Below are 14,450 nucleotides of genomic sequence, written 5' to 3'. Positions count from 1 at the left end.
GCTGGTTTATGCGTATTGCTTCATCCACCTTTTATCTCCTCATTCCGAGTACCCTCCTGCCATTCTCACCTGTTTGTACCAGCAATTATTCTTGCCACGTTCATGTCTGTTACTTCTAACTTATAAGATATCCTAAGTCAACCCAGCTTTCGCTCCCGTAAAGCAAAGTCAGTCTGAAAACAGACTGATGTAAAGATAGTTTTGTCCAGAAGCTGACTTCCTTCTTACAGAACAAAGTTGATCGTAACGGTGAGCTCACTGCATTAGCTTTACTACACCTTGATTCAATCTCACTTACTATACTACCAACCTGGGAGACTCCATATCCTAAATACTTGAAATTATGTACCTGTTCCAGCTTTGTATCTGCAATCTGACATTCAATTCTTTTGGATTTCTTACCTACCGACATCAATTTAGTACTGGAAAGGCTAATTTTCACACCATACCCATTGAACCTATTTTCAAGTTCCAAGATATTAGATGGCAGGCTTTTGGCAGTATCTGCCACTAAGACTAAGTCATCAGCATACACAAGACTGCTTACTACATTTCCACATAACTGAATCCCTCCCTGCCACTTTATACCTTTCAGCAGATGATCCATGTAAACTATGAACAAAAGGTGAGAGATTACAGCCTTGTCTAACCCCTGTCAAGTACTTTGAACAAAGAACTCATTCTACAGGGTGCGGCAGAAATACCTGACGAATTTCAGATGTAAATAACTCAGCAACGCAACAAGCCATTCACAATTTTGTTGCGCAGTTTAAAAGAGCAAGGTTTGCCATTTATGTCATATACAGTAGAATGGAGGAAACTAAAGGTCGTATTGGCCACAGCTTTCAAACAGGTGTTATTGTCATGGTGCGCGCGGTCTTGGCCGTGGCCTTGGAGAACACGTGCATCGTCTCGTCCGGGCTAGTCAGTCAGCCAGCCAGTCAGTCGTTAGCATGGCGTGGAGTAGTGAACACCGAGGTTTCATGATTGAGACTTATTTAAAAAATGCTGACCCCGTACGGGGTAACGTTCCGTGGCCAGCCCGTTCCCCTGACCTCGCCCCGTGCGATTTCTTTCTCTGGGGATATTTGTAGGATCGCTTCTTCTGACGTAAGCTGTGAACGCTACATGACCTGAAAGCTGCCATCCGTGAAGAAATCGAGCCAATACCACGAGACATGCTCAAGCGAGTCATGCGGAACTTCAGGGAGAGGCTTCAGAGGTGCATGGAACAGGACGGTTGGCATTTGGATGACATTATTTTCAAAACCTAGTGTGTGTGAGACGCAAATGGCAAACACTACGCTTTACAATTGTGCAATAAATCTTTAAATGGATTGTTGCGCTGCCGAGTTATTTACGTTTGAAACTCGTCAGGTATTTCTGCCGCACCCTGTACCATCAATTATCCCGCAGCCCGATCGTCAATATAAATGCTTTTGATTGATTTTAACAATCTACCCTTAATGACATAGTCCCCCAGTATGGCGAACATCTAATCTCCTGGTACTCTGTCATGTGCATCCTCTAGGGCTACAAAACAAACATAACGGTCTATTCCTTTCGTAGCATTTTTCGAGTACCTGGCGCATACTGAAAATACAGTATGATGCTGACAGCCGCTCTGTGGTATGAAACCACACTAGTTTTAATCCAACTTCCTCTCAACCACTGATCGTATCCTCCCTTCCAAGATGCCAGTGAACACTTTGCCTGGTATACTGATCTATAATAGTTGTTGCTATCCTTCCTGTTCCCTTGCTTATAAATAGGTGCTATTACTGCTTTCGTCCAATCATAACATATCTTACAACCACTCCACGCTTATCTTATTACTCTATGAAGTCATTTCATCCCTGTCTTCCCACTATATTTCACCATTTCAGGTCTGATTTCATCTATTCCTGCTCCTTTATGACAATGGAGTTTGTTTACCATCCTTTCCACTTCCTCAAGCGTAATTTTACCAACACCATTGTCCTCCTCCTAATGAGCTCGGTTGTTCATGTCAACAGGAAGATTTCCTTTTACATTAGGAAGATATTCGAAATAATTCTTCCATCTGTCCAGTGATTCCCTGGGATCTATTATGAGTTCATCTGAATCACCAAAAGCACTATTCAATTCCCTTTTCCCTACCTTCCTAAGATTCTTTACTCTTCAGAAAGGTTTACCTGCTGCTTGATCTAGCGTTTCTAGGTTATTACCAAAATCTTCCCACAACTTCTTTTTTGAATCAATTATTTATTTTGTTCTGTTTTTTCCATCTATGTACAATTCCCGGTCTCCATCAATCCTTGTTTGGAGGTATTTCTGATACTCATTTTTACATTTACAAGCTGCTCTCTCTTCATCATTCCACCAAGAGGTTCGCCTTTCCCTGTCTTTACACACAGTTGTTCCCAGGCATTTCCTTGCTGTTTCTACTACAGCATCAATGTATGCCACCCATTCTCTTTCCACATCCTGACCTTTCTTACTGTCCACTGTTTGGAACTTCTCACTAATCATATCCTTGTACTTCAGTCTTCTTTCCTCATCCTGGAGATTTTCTACCCATAACCATCTGCAGACAGATTTCACTATCTCTATCCTAGGCCTAGAGATATGTAATTCACTGCAGGTCAGATAGTGGTCTGCATCATTCAAAAATCCCCATAAAACTCGCACATTTCCAACACTTTTCCTGAATTCAAAATCAGTTAAGATATAATCTATATCGGATCTGGTGCCCCTACCCTCCCATGTGTAGCAGTGAATAGCCTTATGCTTGAAGAACGTATTCGTAACTGCTAAACCCATACTAGCACAAAAGTCCAGCAAATGCTTCCCATTCCTATTAGGTTCCACATCTTCCCCACATTTTACCAATCAGCCTTTCGTATCCTTCAGTTGTCTCCTTTTTTTTTTTTTTTAAGTTGCTTTACATTGCACTGACAGAGATAGGTCTTATGGTGGTGACGCTGGGATAGGCAAGGGCTAGAAGTGGGAAGGTAGCGGCTGTGGCCTTAATTAAGGAACAGTCCCAGCACTTACCTGATGTGAAAATGGGAAACCACAGAAATCCATCTTCAGGGCTGCTGTCCATGGGGTTCGAACCCACTATCTCCCGTATTCAAGCTCACAGCTGTGCGCCTCTAACCACATAGGCAGCTCGCTCAATCCCTCCAGTTCTATTTCCAAATTCTGGCATTGAAATACCCCATTAGCAGTAGCCTATCCTTGCTGTTAACCATGACTATGATGTCACTCCATGATTTTAAAACGTGTCAACTTTATATCCTATCTGCACCCCCACATGGTGAATACACAGAGACAATTCTCATTGCAATTCCTCCAACTGCCAAATCTACTCACATCATTCGCTCATTTACATGCCTAACAGAAACTATATAACGTGCAATAGTATTTCCTGATGAACAGCCCTGCCCTTTTTAACATCCGTCAAGTATACTTTGTAATCTCCTATCTCTTCCTCGTTATTTACTCCTAGCACATCCAGATGTATCCTCTTTGCTAACTCAGCCAGTTCTATTTTCTTTCTTCCATAAGCCCTTTTAATACTGATAGCTCCCCATCGAATTCATTTCGTTTGCCAAGTTGTTTCCAAGGAGTCCCTTGCCTTTCAAATGGGAGTGGGACTTTGTAACTCCCACAGGGCCGAGGCTTGCTTAAAACATTCTGAGTGTGCTCGGTGAAAATTCTGTGAAGCAAGATGATAACCCTTACTTTACACTTAGTCCAAGTGAGGATCTCTCTAATGGGCTAGGGACCACTTGTGCACTGTATAGTCCTAGCTGCCTGAGCACAAAGACGGCCATGACTCAGACTATGTCCGAGAGGCCTACTCCCAACTGGCATCCCAACTCTCAGGACCACTTGCTAGGCCACTCAGCTGTTGCCCATGGGTCAAGAACTAGGACGTGACTACAGTAACCCACACCATGAACCACCTAGAATTTAATGAAAATTGGTATATAAAGTCAGGGAATATCGTAGTACACTTTAGGCTATAAATTATTTTATTCATGCTGAATGAAATGGTAGTTTAAGGGAAGGCTTACAATTTAATTCTCAAATATCTACGTTATCAGTGGTCCTATCAATAAATACTACATAACAAAAATCATACAGAATATATTTCCGATCATTTACATTTTATACAGTTTTACCATACCGGCTTTGATGACAGAGATATTCATGAATTTTGACTTTTGTTGCATAAACCATACCAACGCCGAACCACGAGAAAATGGGTGAACGGAATGTAATGAAAATCACTATGTAAATTCGAGGAATAAGACACTACAGTCTAGGTTATAAATAATTTAATTCACGCTGAGGCAAATGGTAGTTTAAGGGAAGCCCTAAAATTTAATTCTTAAGTATCTACAATGGTCCTACCAATAAATACTACATAACAAAATTTACGATCATTTATGTCTTATACAATTTTACCGTGCTGACTAAACCAGAGAAATTCATGCATTTAGACTTTTGTTGCTTAGTCCATATCAACATTGAGCATCGCAAGCATGGAAATACCGTATAATCTTGAATACCACCCTCCACCGAATAGGACCTGCACCCTTCTTTTGAAAAAAAAGTGAAGTCAAAAATTATTTACAATCTTTACTAACACACACAAAATTATTAGAAAATACAAATAAAAGTAAACAAACATTACCAGAACGACATCAAATGAGTTCATTGATCATCATCATCATCAGTACCAACTTCGGAACTTTCATCACCATCACCTTCCCACAAAACGTCGTCATTGCTGCCATCCGTAGCATTAGAAATGCTACATTTCCTGAAGCTCTTCCGTATGAGGTCTCCAGGGATACGATTCCATGCCGTCAAAATCCACGAATACAGCAGCGGAACTTCCGCGCGCTGAATGCGACCAGTTGGCGTCAGTGTGTGATTATCAGCTGCCATCCATTCTGTATAAAGCTGTTTCAAGGCTGCTTTAAATGGACAGTTCACACAGACATCCAGCGGCTGTAGCATAGACGTCATCCCGCCCGGAATGATTGCTAGGTCGGTTTTCCCATCCTTGATATGTTTCTTCACAGCGTCTGTTGTGTGGCCGCAGTAACTGTCGAGAACAAGCAAGCTCTTTTGTCCCAATAACACACCAGGGCGACGTTGCCAGACACACTTTACCCAGTCTTCCACAAGTGAACGGTTCATCCAGCCGGAGTTCTGAGATCTGACGATAACACCAGTGAGTACATTTTTAGGAAGCGTATTTCGCTTGAGAACAATGTACGGCGGCAATTTGGTTCCGTCGGCGAGAATAAACAACATTACCGTACACCGTTGTTTTTCATTACCACCTCTTCTAATGGTAACACTTTTCGCACCCTTAACATTCACAGTCCTGTCCACTGGCATTTCAAAGTAGACTGGTGTCTGATCTGCAGTGCCAATTTGGGAAAGCAAATATGCATTTTCCTTCTGCAACCGAATTATGTGACACTGAAACGACAATAACTTCTCATCGTAGAGACCAGGACGACCCTGTGAAATTGAGGTACGCCTTCGTACGCTCGACCCATTTCTTTTATAAAAATTATAAACCCATCCTCGGCTTGCCTTAAAGCGTTCCCTTGAAAGTTCCTTTGCGATCTCTAATGCCTTTAGCTGACACATTTCGGTCAGCACACCATATCCCAATTCCCGCCTTTCTGTCTCATGGTTATAAAGTTCGTCTTCAATTTCTGAAAACTGTACACTCAGTCCACGAAACGCTCTACGATCACCACTACACGTTAATAGCACATTTTTCTTCTTTCTCCAATCGCGAATACACGACTCGTCAATATCGTATTTCCTACCGGCTACATGATTTCCGATAATTTCGGCTTCCCGAACTACTTTCAGTTTCTCACTCGCAGTAAAAGATCGCAAACGCTTCGTGGAATTCATGTTGATACTCCAAGAACGTGCGTGAGACTGACGCCAAGCGCGGAAGTAGCGCATACTGAGTGCGGAGAGCATATTGTTGCCAAGCTGCGCCGGCGGTTATGCCCGATTTACGCGCATTTGGAAAGATAAATTTCTCAAAATTTTAAATAAGACCCGCACCTGATTTTGGAAGCACTACTTTCGAAAAAACAGTGCGGATGGTACTCGAGATTATACGGTATTGTTCAATCGTGTTAGCTGGCGAGGGTGATGGTTTTTGTTGTGATTGTCTTAAGGTGAAAAGCCGTGTGGTCATCAGCTCATATCAATAAAGAAAATTGTGAAGAAGATTATCAAAAGGACAAAAAAACAAAAACGTGAAAGAACGATCGCCTGAAGAATGCGACAAGAGGGAGTATCGAAACGAGGAAGAAGGACTCTCTTCACAGTGGATGCCCTTACCACAGAGTCGGAAGAAAAGTAAATGTGAAGGCCTACAATGTCGAAAGTCTATAAAATTGATCAACAAGAGCATTACACTAAATATTGCTTGCGATTTGCTTTGTCTCTTCTTCTGCCACTCATCTCCGCTAGACAGCATCCATGCATGCCCAATGATCTTAGGCAGTCACCTATCCGAGTAGAACAGCCTGCCTGAATACTGGCTGGAAGTAGCTGGGGAGTTAGATTACTTCATTTTAGCATGCCATTCCTCTGGTTCATACATATTCTGATAACTAGTGGTATGTGACAAAATAGTTCATCACGGTATTCCAGCTATTCTATAACTGATGTTATGAGGTACTGACAGGAATGGGGAGAGTGCATACTTAACGGAAAACAGCAGGGCAGTGTTCACCGCTGTCGCGGGTCATTCCAGCTCTGGAACTTGGCATTGTTAGAATGCCAGGATAGTACTGTTCATAAAAAGTGAGAAAGTGGGTCGTTTTTCATTGGAGTATTTCACATAATAGCATTGCTTTTAACCACAACATCCCACACAGTTAATATTGTATTCCGACAAGAATACTTAATTATTAGATTGAAGGCTTTTCAGGTGTTTGCTTTATTAACCAACATTTTTGTTTTTTTTTTGCTAGGGGCTTTACGTCGCACCGAAACCAACATTTTGTCATAGGCCTGACACTAGACTTATCAGAGGGACAAAACACTGGTTTATAGAGCAAATGCCTGAAAAGCCTAACATCTAATTTCTGAAATGCTCTACTGGTGGAAATACACTGTCCTTTAAGAATACTCAAGTCAAATATAATGACCTATGTTGAGTCCAGATTTATATTTGTCTGTAACAGCATCATGGGAAAATGGATGGGTGGGTTATAATGAAACTTGGCATAAGAGTTTAGAATAAAGTCAAGTAGGATCTTAGCTATTAGTTTTTAGAGGCCTAAAGCACAAAAATCTGTATTTCTCTTACGGTTGGTTTTGCACAAAAATAGCTCGAGGCAAATTTTTTTCTACAACTCTTACCAATACAGTGAAAATAAGGGAAATATTGGTGGCAGTTGCATGGAAGATCAAGTCTACGAGCCAGTAACTAGCTCTATATAATGTAAAGGGAGTTACAAGGGAGTTGCTATGCAGATCATTCTGGCAACGTTATAAATACATTGTACACCTGCCAGTATTTCTTTACTGTCAATCCGATACTTGGGTCTCTTTTTACCGGAAGCAAGAGATCAAATCAAGATCAGCATTAATGCAAATAAATATGAAACAGCAAAAGGCCGCAGAGAGCAAGGAAGCAAGTAAATAATGGCAAATCACTGAGAGGAAGAAGCATGCCTACTTATATGCTTCAAAATCTGGGGGAAAATATCAGGGGTGGACAAAAAATGCCATTATGCACATGCTAAGTGATTGTGTCATCAATGACAGGTATTACAGCTAGTTTTCAATAAAATTTAGTTAAATCAATGTTCTGTGACTGATGATGCATATAGCCATTTTATACTAACATTTTTTTTTTTTTTGAGACCTAATGTTACTCTAGCCATAATTCAACACAAATTTTGAAATGTCACTTGCCGTTTCCATAGTAGTAACACAAAAAAATAAGAATAAAACAAACCAAGCAAGTGGCTTTTGCATTTGGGAGATAGTGGGCTAAAACCCCATGGCTGGCAGTCCTGAAGGTGGTTTTCAGTGGTTTCCCATTTTCACACCAGGCAAATGCTGGCGCAGTACCTTAAGGCCACTCCTAGTCCTTTCCTATTGTATTGTCGCTCAAAGACCTTTCTGTGTCGGTGCGGCATAAAGCAGATTGAAAAAGCAAAGAGGACATTTTTATGCTTGGACCATTTCATTTGGACATTTGAAACATGAGTACTTTCTGTTAGTGGATATTTTCATTTTTGGACATGGGCATTTTGTATTGGACATTGTGATCTGAAAGGACTCTAAAAGAGGTAGACATTTTAAAAAAAATGACAGATTATACCAATATAGCCACCACATACTGGCTATAGTCTCTTCTAAGTTTGTTCTTTCAACCTGCACCCAAATTTCCCTTCACTGTTTAGAAGTCAGTGAGTAGATAGTCAGATGGTAATGCAAGTGAATGTGTGCACCATTAGTTTGAGCTGAGAGGTTAATGAGGAGAAGAGTGTAGCTACGCCACAGTTAGGCACAAAGGTAGCTGGTTCCTTTCTACTCCTCCACCAACCAAAGCATCACACTGATTTTCTATTGCCCCCACAAGACTAGAAAATCTCAAGCATGACATCAAAACTTAAATTCTCGGCAGATGTAAGGATTGGAAATATGGCCAAATGGTCAGTGTTCTCATGTGGCAATGGGCTCATCAGTTGGAATACCACACCACTGCACATCTGAAGTCACAAAACTTCCTGCAGGTATCTTGTAGTAATGAACAACATCGAACCATCAGGCACCCATTATGGCAACAGCAGTGGTTGCAGTGACATCTAGGCCCTAGTTCATGTGTACAGAAGACTGTACAGATACTTTTGATCAGTCTTAGCTTATATTTTTGTATAAAAATATGAACTAGAAGTAGTTGGTTACTTTCATTAATTTGTCTCATTCTCATCTTTGGGAATTAAGAAAACCCAGCAGAGCTGTGAGTGATATCAGTAAAACATTTCCTTATGCAGAGTGTCCCTGTGACAAATGGTGTAAAATGGGTTGAAGTAGGATTAGTTGGTGTATGTGTACATTTGAATGAGCTTGTCATACTGACATATATAATAGGGCAACACCTTCCATCTTGGAAGAGAAATACAGTGGAACCTCGATGCATCGTTCCTGGAACTGTTGTTTTCTTGTATTCATAGTTCAATTTATTCGGTCTCAAAATGTTCCATATAAACTAATGTTATATTTCACTGCATCTATCATTCATCAAACTATTGTTTTATTGCATCGATCGTCAAAAAAATATTTGTCCTTGGCCAAAATTTTCCTCACACTGATCATTCGTTTGCTACAAAAATAGAAAAACTGTTTTAATTTAAAGCGACAGCTCAATATTGTAGCACAGAATAGCGGTTACGTGTTTCGCGCGAATGTATGAGCAATTCGGTTGTTAGCCTTGAGCAAGGATCTTGCAGGCTGGAGTGCAGAGTGCAGGATATTCACGTGCAACCACTCGTATATAACCCTGCCCATGAGCCTCCCGGTGCTAACTCTTCTCCTCAACCCACTAACCAGTACCTGAAGTATTCTTACTTATTTAGAGGAATTAAAATGGAGGGACTGTGAAACTCAGATTTTCTACCATTTTCTGTGTCGCTATTGGCCGGCTAGGGCTGCCACCTTAGTTGAAAATAAGAAAATAGCACAGTTTAAAATTGTCACAGTGTGTGCAGGGTACTTTTTAATTAGTTACAGCATCGTACCTTGTGCAGTGTGTGGGATGCTATAAAGGCCTGTCGACCACTATGTTGCCTCCTGCCCAACTGTCTTGTCACAAGCCAGAACTAACAAAGACCAATGGTCTTGTAAATAGTGCCTAAATTGGCAGCCTTGCATAGCCCTCTGTGACATCGTCTGAAATGTACAGTGTTGAATTACTAACTGTGACATCGTTTGAGCCACGCTGCGTTGGATCTCAAAACTATCTTCCACAAAGGGTCAACGGAATCTATACCAAAATGCAGGTTATCGCCGTAATATCCACATATAGAATTAATTTGGAATAAAAGAACTGACCTTAAAGGTTTTTAATTATTACAAGACGAAAAGCTGTGTAGAAGTCATGCTTTTTATCTTCATCGCATATATCGTGGTTACAATATTTTGATGCCTCTATGTATAGTACGAGCATGTCCGGCTCAATGGCTAAAGGGTTACTGTGCTGGCCTTTGGTCGAAGGGGTCCCGATCCGGTTGGAGATTTTAACCTTTGTTGGTTAATTTCGACCGTTCGTGGACTGGTTGTGTGTGCAGTTATCAGCATTAGAATTCATCATAAGTACGACTGTATTTTCACAGATATGCAGGTCTCCTACAACGCATCAACTCAAAAGACCTGCACCAGGCCTCTCCGGACGTCACACACCGTATTATTATTATTATTATTATTATTATTATTATTATTATTATTATTATTATTATATTCACATAAAAAATGTCCAAGTACAGTATCCATATTTTATTGCTTTGTTTTCCATCCTATTCTGTAAGTTACCAGCATTTACAGTTTTTCTGAATCCTGAAAAACTATCTTGCTCCTTACTTTCCCCAGCACGTCTCTCCATTAGAACCGTTAGCAGATCTGCATGGGATGAAACTAGTTTTTGTATACTAGTCTATGTTACTGCACAATTTATTCTCCACACTCCTTCACATTTTGCAGTACCGGTACCTCAAAAGCATCACTCGACAATCGTGTGCAACAACACTACTGATCCAAAGGCATATGACCATTTAAACATTCTTATAAAATTTAAAACTTGCAAACTCATATAATTAAACATGTAACTAGTCACTGTGCACCAAAACTCATGAAACAAATTTCTAGTCACCATTTCTCTGAACCTGTTCAGCACACAATATTAAAATACTAATTTAAAAATGACTACTAGCCTGAACAGGAAAATAATACGCAAGTTAACAATAGTGTGGAGGAAAATGTGTTCAGAATGGTTTGAACTGATAATGGTACGATCTCTTTCTTGGTTTAGATTAAAGGCTTCATATTTCTTTAATTAATGTAAATTTCGAGATAGGGAATTCAAAACACATACCTTCAGTAGCACTTACACACTTTACACGATCACGTACTTCAACATTGTAGTTCTCAAAGTACATAAACACACCACGAGGATCATATTTGCCCTTTGGATAATATACCTTGGAGTAACTGTGTGACCACTCAAATCGTTCAAATCCATCATATGTTGCCAGCTTACCATAAACCTAGAACAAGAAAATGTATCTCTAACTCACAAATATTTTACAAACTAAAAATCTTTTGAATTACTAATTTAGAATCTTGGCAATGGTTCAAACAGGATGTTGTTGAAGTTTTAGGAAGGATATGGGGAAAATTATAGCAACTGGCAATTTGTGCTGATTATTTATTACATGTCATTCCCACAAATTTAATGAGTTTATTTCAATACTGTCAGGTCAGGATCATCCTGCTACCGTATGTGACAGATGGTACTACCTGGGACTGTCTTGCAAAGGGTCAAGCGGCCATTACCAAACTTGACACCCAAAGTGGGGACCAACGGCTAGGGGTGGAGGAGCCCCTCCCTTTGGAGGCCAAGTGAAGCCTTTGTGTAGGAAATGACAGAAACTCACCGGAAAGGAGAACATGGTCAACGGTTAGGTGGTGGAAGAGGACCCCCAGTCCCAACAGCAGATAAAACAGAAGAACTGTCTTCTGTCAGCAATGTCTGTACTTCAGTGAAGCAGTTGCAAAAAGGCATCTGCAGTACTAAGAAGTGGCCAAAACCAGCAGGAGTTTTACTACTAGTATTCCCGCTTTGTGTGCCAGTTGATTCAGGATACCTTAGTATATGATAATAATGAGAATAAAGACGCTGCATTATCCGGGCATGATAATCAGATGTTGCTCAGTGATACACAGCCAGTTGTATGTGAGTGAGCGACACGTCAGTATACTACGGTAGCGCACCGCCTAACGTTATCAAGCAAAGGAGCTTGGCCGATTGTACCCTGCATAGGCTGACACAGAACTTGCTCATGACTGAACTTACATTTCTTTATCGATTTTCCGGTGAGCTTTCACTAGGAGGAAATAAAAAACGCCACAGATCGAAGTTTGTTTCAGAACACTATGTCCTTTTACAGTTTCCGTAACTTATTTTCAGGCACCCTGTATATACAGTATATGATATGATACTTCTGAATTTGCCTCAGAAAGGTTAACGCGTATCCTGCTGCAAGCGAGGCGCAATTCCTTGGGTACTGGGAAAACTGTGAAAAATAGGTGACCACTAGCCAACATCATGAAGGCGAGCATAATCAACCTTACGAACCTGACGGGAACGGCAGAAGTGGTGGATTTTATGGAGAAAGAGGGTACAGAAATGATGGGGTTCAGCAAAGTTAAAGGGAAGGGGAAAGGAAAGAAGAAAATGAGGAAAGGATAAACACTATACTGGAGTGGTGGCAGAGAGGCAAAAAATGGTGTAGACCTTATAATTTCAAAACAGCTGGAAGAGTATGCGGATACGGTAAAGTACATCAGCGACAGGATAATGAAAATTAGACTGAGAATGAGGAATGAAGTGAAGGACTTCATACAAGTGTATGCGCCACAGATAGGGAACAATCAGGAGGATATTGAAGAATTCCTGAGGAAACTAGAAAAGGAGATAACTGATGTGAAAATGATTATCATGTGAGACACAAATGAAAGACAATGAAAGTGAGAAGTTATCAGACTGTATGGATATGGGAAATGGAATGAAGGAGAGAAACTAGTCTGGTTCTGTGAAAGGAATGGAATCATTGAGAGCAACACCATAGTTTTGGAAGAAAAACAGTAGGAACATTACAAGATATGGCTGGGGTGACAGAAGAATAAAATCAGTAATTGATTACTTTTTGGTGGAAAGGACAAATCGCAGACAGTTGATGGATGTAACAGTTTTATGAGTGGAAGCATTCGATGGAGATCATACAGTTGTGATAGAAAAAATGAGAGTGAGGAAAATGGAAAAATTAAAGGTGATAAGAGAGAGTAAAATATAAGTGTGGAAATTAAAAGATAAGAATGTTCAGGAAGTATTTCTGGAGAGACAAACAACAAATTCCAATTACTGAAGTAGGAAATGTGGAAGATGAATGGTCCAACTTCAAAAGGGCAGAGGGTACCTGTGGCAGAACATCGACGAGAGTGAAAGAAAGGGCGACACTGTGGTGGAATGCGAAGGTGAGAGAAGCAGTGAAAGAAAAGAAGAAAGCATGGCAAGAAAAAAGGATAAAAAGGAGAAAGCAAAAGGAAGTACAGTGGAACTCGAATCACCTCGGGAGCTAAATTTTATTTCGAGTTATCAAAATTTTGAGATATAGAGAATACCATTTTTGAGCATGTGTAGCACATAATAGAATCATATATGTCTATGGGCATAAAGTGAATACAGTACCAGTATTTTTAACAGTATTTAAAAATATACAAACACGTATTTTACGGCATCACTTTAATTATAACCCATATTATTATAATTTTTAAAAAGACAGAATACAGTATATACAGTAGTGAAACAAGAAATATACCTCCATTAACACCTTTGGAAAACATCCGCTAATCTCTTCTGTTTTTTACTGCTAACCTTATTTTTCTTCCACATACTTTTCAACAACATATAGTCGCTGCCGGGACGAAACCTCCTATGTGAAATATTTTAGCTTATAACTTTGGCTGGTAAGGTTCTGTCCTTTAAGGTGCAATATTGTGTGAATATTGTCAAGGCATTCTCGCTCTTCATAACGTATGTGCTGCAGGTCAGTATACCTCCAAAAATATTTTCACATAGGAGGTTTTGTCCCGGCAACGACGATATATTACTGTGAAAACACTGTCAGTTACATTCGACTGACTCTGTATGTAGGATCGAAGAATAGCCACTGCACTTAACGCCTGGTCTGCTGACAGTACAGGAGAAGGCAGCTCTAACTATTCTTGTGAGGGAGCATCTTCTTCTTCTAATTCTTCTTACTCGGCAGCAGCGTTGATGGTATCCGTAGGAGGTTCAGCCACTAAAACTTCTGTCAACATTATTGTAAGCCTCAAAATCAGCTTCGCGGTTAACAAGCTGCTCATACACCATACATTCTTCAGGAATAGGAGTGATTTCCCCTTCTTCGTGTTCTGAAGCTCCTGAGCAATCTTTCAAAAATCCTGATTTGCGGAAGCAGTTTAATTGTTTCCTGCTTCACATCAGCCCACGATTTACTCAGCGTTCTTAGCGTATGCTATTTGCTTTACGTCGCACCGACACAGATAGGTCTTATGGCGACGATGGGATAGGAAAGGCCTTGGAAGTGGAAGGAAGCGGCGGTGGCCTTAATTAA

General features: G+C 40.4%; 1 protein-coding gene across 4 annotated transcripts in view; it reads right to left on the bottom strand.

Moving 5' to 3' along the window:
* The window catches only part of Hsepi (D-glucuronyl C5-epimerase), a 178,571-nt gene that overhangs the window by 48,659 nt on the left and 115,462 nt on the right, over nt 1–14,450 (bottom strand). For all 4 annotated transcript variants that reach the window (XM_067142103.2, XM_067142105.2, XM_067142104.2 and 1 more), the window contains one exon: nt 11,147–11,318. In XM_067142103.2, the coding sequence (XP_066998204.1) occupies nt 11,147–11,318 (172 nt within the window). The remainder of the gene's footprint in view (nt 1–11,146; nt 11,319–14,450) is intronic.

Source organism: Anabrus simplex, chromosome 2, assembly GCF_040414725.1.
Source record: "Anabrus simplex isolate iqAnaSimp1 chromosome 2, ASM4041472v1, whole genome shotgun sequence".
In the NCBI taxonomy this organism is placed as follows: domain Eukaryota; kingdom Metazoa; phylum Arthropoda; class Insecta; order Orthoptera; family Tettigoniidae; genus Anabrus; species Anabrus simplex.
Note: the sequence above shows the minus strand (reverse complement) of the source record. Positions and strands in the feature narration are given on the sequence as shown.